Raw genomic sequence first — 19,605 nt, 5'->3', positions numbered from 1 at the left:
ATGCATTTTGTCACTTTCCATGTGTCCACTTGTCTACGTTTATTTAGACTTATATCTAATACCTACTACCACATGCCACACAGGTCTTAAATTTAAAGTTCACTCTACAATTAAAACTAAAATTAAAATAAAATCAATTCCACTTATTAAATATGCCTAAACTATGGGTGGATTTTTACCCGTACACAACAAATATAAAAGATTGACACTTTAATAGAAAGGACCACTACTAATACCAAATGGCTCTCCTTCACCTCAAATTTTGTATTGTCAGTCATCTTTTGGCTACGTTCCCCCATAATGGATTTTTAAAATCAAGTTGTATTTTTTATAAAATTTAATTTTCATTTGTACATGAAATCAAATCATTTTCATTTATACTATTCAAACAAAGGTAAAATGCTTTTACCAAGTACACATAAAGAAGCTTATCAAGTTGCCTTATTGAATCGAAGTTGCTTCAATAATAATGATGTCTCTAGTTTATTCACCTTGAATGGAAAATTGAATTCAACTTCTTCATTTCTTCGTCTCCTCTTCATTAATCCCTTTGAACCCTTTATAGTTGCTTTCATTAAGATTTTGATGCATTATTAATAGCCTCAAAACATGGTGGCCACAAGCACGGATGAGTTAGTCTCTAGTTATGACAGGAAAAGTGAAATCAAGGCATTTGATGATTCAAAGGTTGGTGTCCAAGGACTCGTGGAAAATGGTGTGACAAAGGTTCCACTTCTGTTCTATTGTGAACACTCTAATCTCAGTGATGGCTTAACCACAGAATCAAATTCAAAGTTTAGTATCCCTTCCATTGACCCACAGGCATCCATGATGACCCTATTTTGAGAGATGGTGTTTTGGGGAAACTTAGACATGCATGTGAGAAGTGGGGATTTTTTCAGGTTACAAATCATGGAATTCCAACTCATATTTTGGATGAGATGATCAAAGGAACTCGAAGGTTTCATGAACAAGATGCCAAGGTGAGGAAAGAGTACTATACCCGTGATATGAGCAGGAAGGTTATTTATCTTTCCAATTTTAGTCTCTATCAAGATCCATCTACTGATTGGAGGGATACACTTGCATTTTTTTGGGCGCCTAATCCACCCTAAGTTGAAGAGTTGCCTGCAGTTTGTAGGTTTGTGATTATTTGATTATACTATTTTTAAAATGGACAAAACTTGGATACATGCAATATCTTAGGTACTGTTGGTTGGTGTTGTTCGCCAATCAAATTTAAAGTTTCACTTCAATAATATGCGAAACAAAGGAATATCTATTAAATGACATTACGTATTCCTGAGGTGAAACTCCAAATCGGATTGGAGAACAGTGCTAACAGTAAGTAACTCGTAATGTATCTAAGTTTTTTCCTTTTGGCATTGGCCTTAGACATGTTGTGAATTGAACTTAGTTTATGGGGATGAATGACTAATCTCTTAGGATATCTCTTATTGGTGATGATATCTACATAACAATTTTAATTTGGTGATGGGAACATAATAAATAATCTATCACTAGTTTGCATCCTTCTGTCATTAATTGCCTTGGTAAGTGTCTTGCTGTTTTCTCATTTGTTGCAGAAATTCTTGGTTAGATTTTGGTCCTCTTTGCATAAATTCTCTTGTAAACACTTATAGGAAAATGAAATTAAGAACTTCTCGTATGAGCTAAAATCAACTTATATACTTCAAATTTTAGAGAAATTAGATGAGAAAATTTCTATCAAAATTTAAATGCATAAGTTGATTTTAGCTCACGCAATTCATTTTAACTTCTTATTTTCTTTTCCTTTTAAGTGCTTGTTTATCCAAACAGAACCTAATCTTCTGATGTAAAAGTCCTTATTTGCATATTTTAGTTCTGTTCACAATTGTTGACTTGAGCAATTCTTGCACGAGCAAGGTATCTATCTATAGGCACAACAAATCAAAAGCTTTATAGAAAATATAAAAATAACCTTCAACACATTCTTTTTATTATTATTTTCATACATTCTGAGTTTTTGACTGGTCATGCCTATAGGAACTTTGCTTACATATTTAATAAGTGCTCAACCTGATCCTTTAAACTCGGACTTATCTATCTTTAATGAATTTAATAACATAATGCAGAGATATTGTGCCTGAGTACTCAGCAAAAGTAATGGCACTTGCTTCCTATGAAGCACGAACACTCCAGTCCTTTGTCGTGTCCGGTGTCCGACACGCGTCAGTGTCAGTGTCCGACACCGACACGACACTCGTATTGCGTTCTATATTTTGGACATTATAGGTGTCCACGTGTCCATATCCGTGTCGTGTCCGGTGTCCGTGTCGGTGTCGGTGCTTCATAGCTTGCTTCTACTTTATTTGATGTTAACTCCTTGGCAAGTGTAATAAATTTGTCACAGTAAAGTGTACTCGGAAGTTCGAGTGTCGGATTTATAAGAACTTTGTTTGTATTTAGATTAATCTAAATCCAATTTAAAAAGCAATAGATAAATAATTTAAAATAAATATAAGAAAATATAGGAGATAAGATGAAAATTTAAAAGATAAAATAAAAGATTTAAATTAAAAGATGATAAAGATAGAAAATAAAGAAAATAAAAGTAAAAGATAAGAAAAATAAAAGATTAAGATAAAGATAAGTAAAGATAAAAAAATAAAAGATTGAGATAAAGATAAGAAAAGATAAGAAAAATAAAAGATAAAAATAAAATAAAATCAGAATTTGATAAGGTTGGGAGCTGGCCTATCTTGTTTGTATAGTATGTATGAGTTTATGATTTTTCTTTATCAATTTAGATAATTCTATTCTACCCACATCAGGATAACAAGCCTACTTTATTTATCTATCTTTTAAATTTTTTTGCAAGAATGCATGAACATATAAAATTATCATTCTAGTCTTATCAATGATATTCTTATGAAATCGTTTCTTTTTGTTCTATTAGAAGTTATTCTCCCCCGAGCATCTAACTCTTGCCAGAATATATAAAGATAAACAATGAAAGAGAGTAAATGAAACCCCTAGGAGAGGGGATGTAGTGTTGTTCTTGCTTGGTTTGACTCCTTTTTTATGGTTATTGTAGTGGACTTGGGCCTGATGATAGACATCTTCTTTCTTGATATTTTTTTAGATTTATTTTGCTTTTAATCATAGTTCTTAGACTTCTTGATATTTTGGATATTTTCTCTATCTTTTTCTTTTTTAATATCTCATTTTCATATTTGCAACTTAATCTTTAAGTCAAAGATAAATGTTAAATAAATATTTTTAAAGATATTTTCAATATATTTTTATTATCAAAATAACTCATATTTAACAATTATCATTTGAGTTAGTATCTAAAGCTCTTGGCCTTAATCGTTTTTACCGTAAAGAAATGGGTTGTGATGAAGGGCTTCTTCATCTGTGTCACTATTAACCTGGATGCCCTGAGCCCGAATTAACTATGGGCACTAGCAGGCACACAGAGGGTAACTTCATGACAATACTTTTGCAAGACCAAATTGGTGGCCTTCAAGTTCTTCATGAAAATCAATGGATTGATGTTCCTGCAGTACATGGAGCTCTTGATATGAACATTGGGGATCTTCTGCAGGTGGGATGGATCATGCATGAATAAGCATTTTCATTCAACACTTTAAATACTTTTCTTTAGCTATGCATACAGTGCAGCATTTCATTCAACACTGTAAATGCTTATTGAGCAAAAAGAATTTGTGTGTGTTAGTTTGAAATGATAAATCCATAAGATAGAGTTGAAGTGATACTTTATTATATTGATATGATGTATATTTATTTAATGCAAAATACTTACATATCAGTTCTGTTTATATTAATATAATGACAGGTGTTGATATACAAGCTCACTAATATAATACTAGTAACTTTTTTGGTGAGAACAAATTAGAAAATTCATAAATTTGCTGTATTTCAATTAGATGACTATTGATTCAAAATATGTTTTTAAGATAATCTAAAGCTATTCTAACAGCTTGTAATTTAAAACAGAATATGGGTGCAGAAGCCAGAAAGGTCATTATAGAGCCAGAAGATTATTGGTTTTAAAACTTGATTTGCCATTCCTCTCACACTATTCCAGCAAAAATTGTTCTGCTGTATACCTCTTCATTATCTGATAAGAGGTCTAATGAGTCCCCACTGGATTGATTCCTACTTATGGTTTCCCTACTTTTTAGAGAATGTCTAAAAATATAACAAGTATTACACATATCAAATAAGAATTGAATTGTGATTTCAGTTTCATGGTGTTTTTTTTTGTGTGCAGCTAGTGACTAATGACAAATTCATCAGTGTTGAACACAGAGTTTTAGCAAACCATCTGGGGCCAAGAACATCAATTGCATCCTTTTTTAGAATTGGTGATCAGTTACCAGAGAGTCTCTCAAAAGTCTTTGGTCCAATCAAGGAGCTGTTATCTGAACACAATCCACCAGTGTACAGAAAAACTTCTTTAAAAGACTACTTGGCACATCAATACACAAAGAGCATTGGAGCTTCCTCATTGTCATTGTTCAGGTTGTGATTCTGATAAATTGCATGCAACACTTGATGTTTTCAGAATGAGTTGTTGTTTATCTCATTTTGCTAAAATTTGGTACATGGCTATGTGGCTTCAAGAACTGAAAACTATTGTATGCTTTCATTGAAAAATGTATCCGTTTAGACTAGAGAAAAATAATTATGCACCTTGGGTTCTCGAATATCAATATAAAACTTGAGAGAAGCTTTATGCCATGTACTTAAATAGTCTTGAAGATTAAATTAATTAGAAGATTTTATACTATACTAGTACATCAAGATAATATTTTTCTTAACAATTTTTTTTTCTTTGTTTTGCTTTGTTTATTTTAATGCAACACTTTGATTTTTGACATCCCTCTGTCCTGCAAAATTTAAATAAAATCCTGGTCAAACAACATCATATAAAGGGATAACAAGTGGGACTTAACAGATGATGATGGTTGCCCACGGTGTGTTTTTTTCCTTTTCCTATAATCTGGGAGCTTGCACTATAACTCAGGCTGAGCTATGGGCAATTTTGATTGGTATTCAAATTGCATGTTCCAGGCCGGGTTTTAAAGATTTGTGCATTGAATCTGATTCAACAACTGCCATTAACATAATCAAGCAGGGATGTCCTAATTCTAATATTTCATACCCGCTGGTGGCTATGAATATGATTCAGGACTTCACCCTTAGAGTTGCATGTTTCAATTGGTGTCATATTTATCGTGAAGCAAACCAACTGGCTGGCCAAGTTTGGTTTTACTCATGTTCGACCCAAGGATAAAATATCTAAAGCTTAAGTTTAAACCTATCAACATTTATTATTAGTTTTTTAAAGTAAAAAATATCACATGTTAACTAAAAGGTCTTGCATATCACTTCATTTTTTAAAATAATTTTTTTTTCTCAATTTTTACTTTAGACTTCACTTTTGTTAGGTTGGTCCTAATTTTACTATAGATGGGTTGGGTAAAATTTTTATTGGTTACCTAACTTTGTGCACAGCTTTGTCATGGCTGATGTTGCTGGTATTTGTTTTCCTCGTGCCTCTTAATAAAGTTCTCTAGTTGGGGTGGTTAACCCCATGTTTGACACCAAAAAAAAGGGATAACAAGTACAACTGAAGATAAGATACCTCCCCAATTGCCACCTTACCTGTAAGAGCACTGAAGATTGATAAATGCGTTTCGAGCTTCTTTTTTCTTCTTCCTTTTTCTATGGTGCATACATTCAAACTTTGTTTGCCACAGACCAGAACAATTATATGTTTGAAACACCCTAAAAATTAATTAAATTTATTTTGTATTTTTAATTTGCTTTATCCCCCTTACAACCATATTAAATGACTTAACTAAAGAGGGTGTAAATATCAATTTTAATAGTTAAAATTAAATCAAATTAATTCCACTTAACAATAACTCAATCTCAAAATCAAATCAATTCTTATGATATTTGATTCCAAACATTCTCTAGAGTTTTTCTTTAAGGATAAAGTGAGATATGCTTCAACTAAATATAAACAAAAATGATCCTTATCAAGTCGCTTTATTGAATAGTAGTTGTTTCAATAATTTAGTTTCCCTATAATTATATGCAGGGCATCCTGAGAAACAAACAAGGATGTCTCCAATCTATTCACTTTCTAGGAAAACTCCACTGAAAGCATTCTTCATTCTCTGTTCCATATACTCTTCAATCCTTGTGTTATGTTTTGAACACTTCATACGTACTTCCATTACTATGATTTGATGCATAAAAAGCCTCAAAATATGGCAGCCACAAACACAGATAAGTTGGAGGCAGGAATAGTTTCAAGTTATGACAGGAAAAGTGAACTCATGGCACTTGATGATTCAAATGCTGGTGTCCAAGGACTGGTAGAAAATGGTGTAACAAAAGTTCCACTTATGTTCCATTGTGAACAGTCTAATCTCAATGATGGCTTAACCAGTGCATCAAATTCAAAGATCAGCATCCCCATAATAGACTCACAGGCATCCATGATGATCCTATTTTGAAAGATGACGTTGAAGGAAAAGTTAGATATGCATGTGAGAAGTGGGGCTTCTTTCATCTTATAAACCATGGAATTCCAACTCATGTTTTGGATGAGATGATCAGAGGAACTTGCAGGTTTCACCAACAAGATGCTGCAGTGAGGAAAGTGTACTATACTCGCGATTTAAGCAGAAAAGTTGCTTATCTTTTCAATTATACTCTTTATGAAGACCCTTCTGCTGATTGGAGGGATACACTTGCATTTTCCTTGGCACCTCATCCACCAAAAACTGAAGAATTTCCTGCTGTTTGTAGGTTTGTGCTAATAATAATATTACTAGCTACTTTTAACATTATTAGTACTTTGCACACCCTAGGACTTAATAAGGATGGATGACTAATTTCTTGGGACAGTATCTAATTGGTGGTGTCATGATATCATTACATTGCAATTTTTGTTAAGGGAACATAGTAAATTTTTTACTATTTTTCTCCCTAATCTTTTACTACTGAAAATTTTCATTATGTTGAAAAGTCCTACATTATCTATCTCAATTAGAGTTTCTAGCTCATCTCCTGATATGCAACTTTAATTAATGTTAATCGGTTTTAAGATAAAATCTAAGATGATATTAGAGTTTCTAGTTCATCTCCTTGTATTCTTACCTCAATTGTAAGCCAATGGGTTTTATGATGAAACTAACATATTAGATTTAAGTCTTTTAGATGTAATGCCTTTATTTCCAATTTTAGCTGAGTTATCTTGCAGATAATTAAGTCCCTCTAGTCTGATACTTCTTTGTTCTTGATGAGTTGACACACTTGCAGAGATATTGTGAATGAATACAAAGAAAATAATGGCTCTTGCTTATGCTTTGTTCGAGTTACTGTCAGAGGCTCTTGGCCTTGATCGCTTTAACCTTAAAGAAATGGGTTGTGCTGAAGGGCAACTTCTTCTATGTCACTATTACCCAGCATGTCCTGAGCCTGAATTAACTATTGGAAATATCAAGCACTCAGATGGTAACATCATGACAATACTTTTGCAAGACCTGATGGTAAACATTCATAAAAGAGTGCAAGAAATAACTTGAGAATTGCAAGAATCAACAACTTTTTTTTGTGTGTCTAACTCTTGGCCTGGGTTAATGGACTAGTCGGTTGACCCAATAATAGTAAAAAATTTAAAAATGAAAAAAATACTTGAAATGTTGTTTTTTTATTTATTTATAAAAGCTGACAAATATAAGAAAAAATATATATGAATTCATGAAATAGTAAAATTTAAAAGAAAACTTTATCTACATGAAAAATAGTCAAATCATAAATAAAACATAAAAAGTTATACCTCTAACTTTTTTATATCAAGAATTATAGATATAAATATACTAAGAAAATAGTCAAAACATATATACTAAACACTAAGTAGTAATTATTTAAATAGTTAACAATCCTAACCACACATCAAGCAGTTTTGAGTAAATAAAAGTATAATACTATAAAATAATAAATATTTTTTAAAAAGTTTAATTGGTTCACGGGATAACCCATTACGCCACAAACCAAAGAAATGAATTTTATTAAGTAAATATAAGAGAGAGGTATTGATCCCTGCTTCAATATAAAATCACCCTATATATTCAAGAACACCATAAAAAATAAATTAAGAAGCAAACCGACAAATTATACTGACTACACCACCACATAACTTAGAAATTGTTCTTTACCGTGGATTGAGAGCTTCAACAAATGAACAGGCCGTCAATAATACCAACTAGAAAAAGGGTATACTGTTTTTTCTGACTAACGACAATCATGATTATGATCTAATTTTTATGGAATCAATGAACCTAACAATATCTACGTGCACTTTGCGGCATAAAAATCACTTCATTTATGTGTAACCGAATAGATGGATCAAAGATCGAGAAAAAATCAGTATAGCTAGAATCCAAAACCTTTCATTTTTCTACATTTCAACATACCTATAAAAGTTGAAAGTGAGCAGTGAAATCTGAAAAGGAATAATATCAAAAGTCAGCGATGCAAACGCATATATATTTGAGTGTGGATGCATGGGAAAAAGGGGTGGCTCTATCGATTATTAACGATTATTAGTCATTACATAGGGACAAAGCAATAAATGCAGGCCAAACACAACCTTTCTCCTTGCAAAATTCAACTTGTTTGGGACTGCGAAGTTCAAATATAATATAAAATTTGTTGTAAAATTTAGATTATTGTAATTTTGATTTTTTTATAATTTTAAATTTTTTATTTTAGTCTTTTTATTTTTAAATTAAGATATTTAATCTTTTTAATTTTTAAAATAAATAATTTTGATAATTTTGTACCAAAGTCAAATGTTAATATTCATGTGAATGATGCTAACATAAAATTTATGTAGGCGGTTGATGATACTTATGTGAAAAAATTAAATGAAATGAAAAATAAAAAATATCTAAAATAAAAATTAAACTCATGACTCTTTATTCATAAATAAATAATAAATCGTTAAGATATTTACTTTCTTTAGTTAATTACATAATATTATTTTTTATTTATCATTAGACAAGAGTTATTAACCTTTTTAAAAATTATCAAAATTTATAAATTAAAAAATTAATATATAAATATTTTTAATTTTATTTTATATGTTTTTATTTTGAATAGTTTACATTTTTTACCAATTTAAGATTAAATTTCATAAATTAATATATAAATTTGTACATATTTTTTTAAATTGATTTTAATATACATATTATATGTACACTAATTATTTAATATATAAATATTTTTAATTTTATGTTAGTGATTTATTACTTGGTATACAAATAATTAAAGAGTAATAAGTTTAATTCTTATTGAGATATTTTTTATTTTTCAATTCATTTAACTTTTTTTTCCACATAAGCATTATGTTATTAGTCTATATAAGCTCCACGTCAATATTAATATGTCACATCAAAGTTAATATTTGACTTTGGATGATTAATTAACATATGAATCAAAATTATTTATTTTGAAAAATAAGAGATTAAATATCTTAATTTAGAAATAAAATGATCAAAATTGTAATTTAACCTAAAATTTAGGTCTTTCATTCTATGATGTTCGATTTTAATAAAATAACAAAATATATTTTAGGTTCCTGATAAATTAGTATTTTTTTAATTCCTCTAAAATTTATTACTTTATTATATCAATAAAATCTTAAATATTTTTTGTTATATAATTAGTAGTTTATTAAAGAGCTATTAAAAAAAGTATTGATGAGAGAAAATCTAATTAATACGAAAGACAAAACATATATTAAGAATTGCATATTATTTTTTATGAAATCTAAAATATAATTTGCATTTCTTAATTTTTGTACCAAGTATGAAAATAGGGTAAGAACAAAAACAAGATATGAACAATATAATAGGGTAGAACAAATAATAATATTGACTAGATTTTAAATCTGATGCACACGTTTATTTAATATTTTATATATTTGTATTTAATATTTTTAAGAAAAATATATGTACATAAATAAAATTAGTAGCGTATTAATTGTAATTACATTAAAATTGAGAAAGATGATTAGTCATATTTTTAATTGAGCAAATGTTGTCTTCAAAGAAATTAAGCATGTTGAAGTTTATTCTTATTTGTTCTTTCATTAAATAATAATAGTGATGCAGTAATGTGAAATATGTAAACTAAAAAATTATATATAAAAATATAATAAAAATAATGTAAAATTTAAATTTATTATAATATTGGCCTTAATGTTTTATAATTTAACATAATCTTTTTAAAAAATGTCTAAAAGATATACACAATATAAATTATTCATGAACTATATATATTTTATGTTAGCTAAGTTAAATAAATAAATAAATTTGAATATAAGTATTTAATGTTACTATCATAGTATTTACATATCTAATTTTTTCTATCATATGCTTTTGAAATATTATATATATATATATATATATATATATATATATTTATAAAAAAATTTAATTACATAAATATAATTTAATAAATTATTACATCATTTAATAACTTCATATAAAATGTAATTTTTATTAATCTAATTGTGAAATTATAAAATTATATTTACATATTATCAAATTGTCATTATATATATATATGAAAATTATTTTTTAGTCCCTATATTTTTAATCATAGTGAAGGTTCCTATATTATTGTATCGATAAATTTGATCTTCAATATATAGTTATTTTTATCTTATTTCATAATATTCTGATCTATTCTAAAGTTAAACAAAATGGGATGGAAGGAGTGCTTAACAAATTTAATAAAAAGATTGGAATTATTTGATTTAAAAAAAGACTTTTCTTGTCTATTTCACTGTCTTTAAAATATTTAAACACAAAAATAGTAAAAGTAAGATAATAATTTTTATGCGACCAATTTCAATTAATTGGATTGGAATATGTCTCTTCAAGATGCCTTCTCAAAACTTTTTCAGATTACTGAAAATAAGAATGACGCTATATTGCGAGCTTAGGGGAGAATTTAACGGAGGGTCATGGCATTGGGTGTGAAGTTGGAAGAGACCTTTATTCTGTCTCTTATGCTGTATTGGTAAAAGGGGAGAAAGGTATATGAAATTTGCATGAGAATGCTTCTCATTTTTATATTATATTTTTTGTTCAGCTTACAATTTTCTACTCTCTTCCCTTGTGACAGGATCCAATTCTTTATCTGAGAATGTGGTGTTTAACAAAACTTGGAAGTTCCTTGCCCCTTAATTTTTTGGCAATTTCTGAGATTAACGTTGAATATATAGGATATTCCTGACTGGTGGTGTATTAATGTTTTTTGACTGTATTGCACAGATTGTAATTAATAGCCTGATGGCTTATTGGTGTATATGGATTGGAATAATCCTTCTACACTCCCTTTTATGATATCTTTATCTTTGCTTTAATTTTCACAAAAAAAACATGTAATAATTTTGATAATCACTTATAAAATAAATGTTTTCTTGACCCCTTAATTAATTCTTTTATCCGAAAATTAACATTTAAAAATATTTTATTATTCATACAACATTTTTTTATATTAGTTTCTCTCTCTCTAATTCTCTATATCTTGTAATCTATATTAGCACAAATTGTTTCCCTTCTTTTTCCTACATCTCTCATTTTTATATAAAACGTTAATTATATGAATATATTGTACAAGTGAATTTCTCTTTGAAAAAATTTACAAGATATATCTTGTTGGAATTATACAAACATTACTTTTATAAATATAATATTAATTTTCACATGTGCAATATATATAAGTTGATGACTTTCTTTCCTTCTAGAAATCAAGATTTCTAGAGTTGAATATGGAAGAGATACCTTGATCAACAATTCTGATCATAGAATACTTCAAATTAATGAATTAATATTTATCATTTATTTAATAATTATTAATGATTAATGAACACCATACGATGGAGTGCAATTAAAAATATTAGAAAGCAATATACTTAACATGTGTGAGTGTGTGTTATTGATAAACTAATTAATTAACAAACTGAACTAGCTAGAAGAATGACAGAATGATTATGTATATATACTGCAACTGACATTTCAATGGTCTGAACAATGAACTTCCATTAGGGGTGAGAATAGGTCAGGCCAGACTTTGAAAGGTCTGAGCCTAGCTTACGATGAATCTTTGAGGTCTGAGTTTGGCCTATAGTCTATCAAATACTTTTATTTTGGTTCGGTCTTCACAATAAATATTTAATATTTCATGGAGTAGGAATGTAATACGAAAGTTAAAGAAAAAGGAAAGCCAATCAAAATAATAAAGAATATAAAAGGGCACATGACTCACACCTAAATTATAATTAAAGTGCTTGATTATAGGAATAGAAGTTATAGAGCAGTAATGTATAATCAAAGTCTGATAATTTCAAAAAAAATTAATTGTATCCAAAAAATAATATATATATATATATATATATATATATATATATATATATATATATATATATATGTTGGCCTATCAGGCTTATAAGACTTTTTAATAAGCCTAAATCTGGTCTATTTAATTTAATAGACTTTTAAAAAAGCTTGAGTTTAACATTTTAATTAAATAGGTCAGTTCAGACCAGACTTTATGTAGGTCAGGTCGTAGGCCCCTGTAGGTCGATTTGGCCTATTCCCACCTCTACCTTCCATTATAATTATATAGGATAAATATACGCTCACCAAATTATAAAAGGAAAAAAAAAGGATTAACCATTAAAACCCAAATACTAATTAAGTTATGTTGTAAGATTGACCTAGTGATAGGATTTAGGATGTTAAAATATTTGGATTTAACGACCTAAATCCTATATCAAACATAAAATATTTGGATTTAGGATGTTTGATTTTTATTGTAATTATTGTATAAAATGATACTAATAAAGCTTGAATAATTTAAGATTTTTGATAAATAATTAAAATTTATTTTAGATTTTTAATAAATTTTTTATTGTTTTATATTTTTTATATATTAAAATTTTTATTTTAAATTTTTGTCATAAATTAAGTGATAACATAAAATCATTATAACTATCAATAATTTTAAGAAGATAAAAATTAATTTGTAAGATGAGAATTTATCAGTTTATTTCTTCTTTTTAATAATTAAGTTACAAATTAATAGCAACTAAAAGATAATTGATCGTGAATCAATTTTATTTTAAATCAAATTAAATTAATTGAGTAAAATTAAAGTTTTTACAAATAAAATTTAAAAAGATTTTTTTAGTAATATATGGATTAGTAAGAAGCAACAAATTCATACATATCAGGTCAACAAGTCTGCTACTAAAAGTCATGATCACCAACATCAATACTCTCTAATACATGCAAACGCACTCTTATGATATACCTCTGGTTCATTTTATAAGAAACAAATTTCAGTATATATAAGTCTTGTTTCTTATAAAAAAGACGGGAGGGAGTATATTTCATTCTAAGTAACATCTAAGTATCTAACTAGGATCAACTCAACATGAACCACATCTTTTTTATCTACAAGCTAGGCTAATCAACCACAAACTTCACTACAGATCCAAGCTCATCCCAGTTATCAAACGTGAAGAAGTCGTTCCCAGGAGGGCTGTTAAGCCAAAAGTTAGAAGATGGAGAAGTTAGTTGTTGAGGTTGCTGATGATGCTGTGCCACTGGAGCAGCAAACAACTGATGAGTCATCACATGATACTGATTCCTTTGATCACTGTTTGTGTAGTTAATCACGGGTTTCTGCTCATTGTGATAGTGGCCACCAAAGTTTATATATGATTCTTGATTAGTATTGTTGAACTCCACGTTGCTCATTCTTGAGTTCTTGTCATGAATGGACTGGCGCTTAGCAGATAATTGTTTCAAGTCTGGCGTGTGCTTTCTCTGTGAGACATTTCTCTTGAATATTCGACACAATGTCCAAATTTCCTGCACATTATAAGAAAGTTAATTAGTTTGTGCTAAGGTTAAATGACAAATTAATAACGTATGAAAAGAAATTACCATTATCAAAGAAAGTTGTGAACATTAATGGAAATTATTTATAATTTGTTTATATACTAAGTTTAAGTGATCAAGCAATAACGTATTGAAAAAGTTATACCCTTATATTAATTTATATACTATATAGTTTGTTTTCAAATTGAAAAAGATAAAAAAGATATTTAAACATCCTATGGGGGTATGTATACACTTTGAAAAAGATAAAAAAATAAGAGAAATAAATAATTAATATGATTGATAATATGATGTGATAAAAACCAATGAAAGGTGACCATTAAGTGTTTATAAATTATAAATGTCTATATATCATATTTAAATTAGATAAGGCAAAAGAAATTATATATAAGGACATAAAATCAAACTTCTAAGAAGAAATGTATTAGAAAAAAGTTTACTTGTATAGATAAATATTTCTTACAGCTTCTTGGGGAACATCTACGTAATTCTTGGAGCTGGGAAGGTTGGTGGTGTTGTCTTTGTTAGAAGGAAGGCGAAACTCGTGCATCATCCAATCAGTTTTGATGCCTTTGCCTGCACTGCCACGGTAGTACACCAGTGTTTTTTTTAGGCCAATGCAGTCATTTCCTTCTCCTCCATGTGAGTACACTGGCTTGTCTATGCCAGTTGCTTTCCAGAACCCTGAGCCAGTGACTCTGTTAGGCCTTATGCTGTTCCTATACTTCCTCCCTCTTCTGCAAAAGAAGTACCCTTCTTTCTCTTCTCCAGTGGCACTGGTTTCTGCATACACAAAAGGTTGCAATCAGGATGATTAATTATTTAGTTGGCATAATGAAAAAATAATTGAATAAGGGTAGAAGAAGGAAAACAATAAAAAGAAACAAAGTTGCACTAAGATGAGAAGTAGGTTAATTCTTTAGAATATTTGAAGTTTTGAATATAGTATTTTTGCGATTTACAAAATTGTGTGCAAGATGAGAAGTAGGTTAGTTCTTTAGAATTTTTGAAGTTTTGAATAGTATTATTGTGATTCACAAAATTGTGTGCAAGGTGAGTAGTTAATTCTTTTGAATGTTTGAAGTTTTGAGTAGTAGTATACTAGTATTGTGATTCACAAAATTGCAAAAGTTCTGAAATTTGAAGAGTATTTATTTATATGATTTTTCTTACAAAAATAATGATAATAAGAAATGATAATTACTATATCTGGGTTATATATAAGCTTGTTTTGGTTCTTCTTGTAGTTGCTCATGAGAGAGAGGGAGAGAGAGAGTTCAGGAGAAAACTCTTCTGATGTGTATTGGTTTGAAAGGAAAGCCTCACAGTCTGTAAGCTGACCAATATGTTATTGCATATGACCTGATACTAAACAGAATCTAAGAGTGCTAAAAACTAGAGAAAGAAATGTTATATTTCCATAAAATTAAGGACTCATGCAAGTGTGATTTATATTACCCCAAACTAATCAAAGTTGATCCTCTCTATTGTGAGGCCTTAAAGTTTATATGTTTATGCTTACCCATCTTAATCAAACTTTTTGTATGCATGTAAGTGTGATCATACATATATATACTTATATAGTAGTTTTGGAGATCATGATGATAACCAAGCTAGCCAAGGAAGCAAGTAAGGTAATCATGGTTATCATTTTTTTTCTTGCTGCATATGTTAGATGAAAACCCTACTCTTATTTCCTTGATTTGTAAGAAAATCTTATAGAATTTTGAAGTTATGTTTAAGAGAAATAGAAGAAGATCAAGAAATTAATGAAAAGAGTAGCCATAATTAATTTAGAGTGCAAACAACAAACATACTTGGAAGATCCCAAGGATCGTATTTGTAAATATCAATCTGTTTGATGAGCTCGATGCTGATGGGTTTCTTGTGAAGCTTCCTTCGAAGATAGAAACTAACAAGTTCTTCATCTGTAGGGTGGAAACGAAACCCCGGAAGAGGAACATCATCATCATCCACATACTCATGATGATGATCATCAATATCCTTGTTGAAATCTTCGTTCACACCCATCTTATCTTCTCTCTCTCTCTCTAATTTTCTTTGTGTGTGTATGTGTGAATTTTTCTCTTGCTTTTGGCTGAATAAAAGGGGTAAGAAGAAAAATTAGAAAGTGTGGTGAAACAATTTCAATGAAGTGGAGAACCTTCTTTCCATTATTAATATAGTGTGAAGAGAGTCCAAAGATAATACCGATGAGTAGTATTTCATGCAAGGTCAAGTCATGAGCTCTGACCTGTGCTCTCATATGATGTGTTTTGGTGTTTGACTCGTTCTATTGTTTAATTTAAAGTCACCATTTAGGACTTGTAAATATTCTTTAATAACAAAATTATTATTTAATGCATAGAACGGATATCTTCCGTTCAAATACTTTTCTTCCCTGTGTCATAGAAGCTGCCATTAATTGCTCGTAATTCAAGGGTTGAATCATAAATGAGACAGACCTATATTTGTATCATTTGCCATTGTATTGGGACCATTTCACGCTGAACAAAAGGGTTATTATTATCATCGATCACAAATGGACTAATTATTTTCGATCTCACTTTATCTTAATTTTAATTTTTTTTATTTTCCTTAACATTATTTATTATATCTATCACTTTCTTTCTTTTTTTCCCTTTCTTATACACTACAAAAAAGGGGTATACCTGTAATATTTTTCAAAACAAAAACACATTAATTTACTTTTATACTCCATTGTTACAGGACTCGTGCAGATATAAGTGCTTTAGAATATGATTTTGAAATTTCTTTATATAGACAGAAAAACAAAATAAAAGCGAGTACATAAGTTAATAACTTACGAAATAAATTTTTATTTTAGTTACATTATTAATAGCTTCAAATATATTGTCAAGTTTTTTTTTTTTTTTGTTGCCCAAGATGGATTAGCTAGGTCAATTTCAGTGTACTTTCATTCCCATCAATCTATTTTCATCAAAGATTTTTTGTTTCTGCACTTGCACCTGTAATTGCACAGTTGAAGTATTCTTTATATATACGCTCCTATATGAATAATCTCAAGAGATGGGACAAGGGAAATATATACTAGCTAAAAGTATAATTATTCATTTATTCACAAAACTTATAATATCTAGGTGGGGCATACTCTCACTTTTTTATAGTTTAAATTTATTTATTTTACATAAATTAAAAGTTACTTTAAAATAAAAAAGGTTTTAATTTTAAATTTAAAGCTAATTGATAATTTTATGTTTAAAATTTATTTTAACTCCTTTTATTATAATGTGTTATTTTTTTATATTTGAAAAAAGTTATGAAAATGAAAACTAAAAGATAGAAGCTCTTAAAACTAACTTTCTAAAGGTTTATTTTTTTTCGAAAATTTCTTTTTTGAGAACGATACTTTTCTTATGCTTATTTTCTTAAAATGTATTTGGTCCCTAATTAGTTCTCTTTTTATATTTAATTTATTTGGATTAATAGCGAAATAGATTGGAAAAAAAATAAGATAGAAAGTAATTAGAAGATAGAAGTAAAATAGAAATAAACTATACGAAAAATGTTTTGTAAATGGACAAAAATATAAAGGAAAATGGTGAAGAATTTTCATCTACTTATTTAGATAAGTGAAAGTGAGTAAAAATATAAATATATAAATTTTGTAAAAAAAACATTTATTAGTAATGAAAATAAGTTTAAATAAAAAAATTAAACTTTTGACAGAAATTATTTATTTATTTTAATTATGTTATAAATTAACTCCCTTTATTTCCATTTTTTTCTTAAATAGACAGCGAAAAATTCTATATTTCCATTTCATATTTCTTCTCTGCATTTATTTTCTCTTTAATTACACTCGAACAAAAATAAAATTCTGGAGAAGTACTCTAAAATAAACTAAGTCAAACACTATTTAGTTAATATCTCTATAGTTGTTTTCTTTGAATATTAAGCATTTTCTTTAAAAGAAAAAAAATTAGTGATTACTCAATCACAAAATAATATTTTGATACGCATTAGGGTGTATACGCGTCCCAAGTGGAAAAAGAGATATAAGAGAAGAAGAAAAAAAGGGAAATAATAAATAAAATAGATAATGTTAACTATAAGATACTAAGTAAATATAATAATTAGAATAAAAATAAACACATATAAATTATCATCATAAATGTTTTTGCACGGTATTGTTTTTTTAATTAGAAATAAAGTTTTATTAATTTTCATAAAAATGGGTTAATTAACATTGATTGATCATCGAAAAAAACTCTAATTTCAATTAAAGATAGAATAAAATTAATATAAAAACATTTGTAGAACTATTGAAGTTTTTTCCTATTAAGAAAATATCGTTACTCAATCAACAAAGCCACACCTACGACCGTTGACAAACTAAAAGCAGAAATTAATTACAGATGTTGATAAATTCCATGCAAAACTAAATATTTCAATATGTGTGGACTTTCAAAAGTGTGGTAGCACTCCCAAACTAGAAGTTTGAAAATTCCTTTGGTTGTGTCTACCAATTAATTTACGTATTCAATCCATGCATATGCGCACATTTACACAAAACGAACAAATTAAGAGCGTAAAAGGAAGTCCCTGAGGGGAAGAGATAGCGTCTTAATTTCTTTACGGAGAGAGAGAGAGAGATTCATATTTCTGATTCGGGGCAAGAAAAGTAAAATTTATCTTAACATGTTTTAGTAATTTAAAATTGTCGAATTTAATTAAAAGAACTAAAAAAAATTAATGGATGATAATTGGTATCTTTGTTAAATAAACTAACCATAAAACATAAAAATAAGAACAACTACATTATTTTTTAAAAAAAGATTATTTAATTACATAGTTTTTAGTTTTTAATAATCTAAGCTTCGCAAATGATATGCGTTTCGAAGTCAACAAGCGTAAAGCATCTGGTCAAATGGTACTTTCCTTCCGTTTGAAATTCGGCAGTCTAGTCAGACACTCCGGCTAGTATTTTTTTTTAATATAATGGTAAAATTTAAATTTGTTCTCTTAATTTATTTTCAGTTTTGAATTTGGTCGTAATTTAATTCATGAATTTGGGTCTCCTATTTTATAAAATCGTGCACAATATTAGTCCTCTACATTACAATTGGACGTTGACCGTTACAAAAAAAGATTGATTATCACGTGTCATGTTTTTATCGGATGATAACTGTCACGTGTCATGTTCTGTATTTCATTTTTCATGAAGTTGATATTCAATCAGAACATGTTCTGTATTTCATTTTTCATGGAGTTGACATTCAATCAGAACATGACACGTGACAATCATCATCCAATAAGAACGTAACACATGATAGTCAACGTTGCTAATCATGTGTCAACATCCAATTGTGGCATGAGAGACCAATATTACACGATTTTACAAAATAAGAAAACTTAATTCGTGAATTAAAGCATGGAGAACCAAATCTAAAATTAGAGAACCAAAAATATAATTTTGTCTAATATAATATTGTTACCGGGCAATTTTTGTTGGAAATAATTATTAATCTACGTCATCATGAGTGTAATATTCTACTTTCAGTATAGTTTATTTCTTATAACCTAATTTTAACCCTAAATTATTTAATTA

The 19,605-nt window shown here is 28.5% G+C and overlaps 1 protein-coding gene and 2 pseudogenes across 1 annotated transcript; 2 read left to right on the top strand and 1 right to left on the bottom strand.

Moving 5' to 3' along the window:
• Nucleotides 1–430: 430 nt before the first annotated feature.
• Nucleotides 431–4,768, top strand: LOC114424438 (annotated as a pseudogene).
• Nucleotides 4,769–6,124: 1,356 nt separating this feature from the next.
• Nucleotides 6,125–7,616, top strand: LOC114423928 (annotated as a pseudogene).
• Nucleotides 7,617–13,307: 5,691 nt separating this feature from the next.
• On the bottom strand, nt 13,308–16,149 carry LOC114424421 (transcription factor JUNGBRUNNEN 1-like). Its single transcript, XM_028391264.1, has 3 exons — nt 15,830–16,149; nt 14,476–14,795; nt 13,308–13,982 (listed from the first exon to the last, which is right to left on the bottom strand). The coding sequence occupies exons 1-3, from the start codon at nt 16,041–16,043 to the stop codon at nt 13,575–13,577; spliced, it is 942 nt and encodes a 313-aa protein (XP_028247065.1). The 5' UTR covers nt 16,044–16,149; the 3' UTR covers nt 13,308–13,574.
• Nucleotides 16,150–19,605: the final 3,456 nt, after the last annotated feature.

The sequence above is a fragment of the Glycine soja genome, chromosome 8 (genome assembly GCF_004193775.1).
Source record: "Glycine soja cultivar W05 chromosome 8, ASM419377v2, whole genome shotgun sequence".
Classification (NCBI taxonomy): Eukaryota; Viridiplantae; Streptophyta; class Magnoliopsida; order Fabales; family Fabaceae; genus Glycine; species Glycine soja.
Note: the sequence above shows the minus strand (reverse complement) of the source record. Positions and strands in the feature narration are given on the sequence as shown.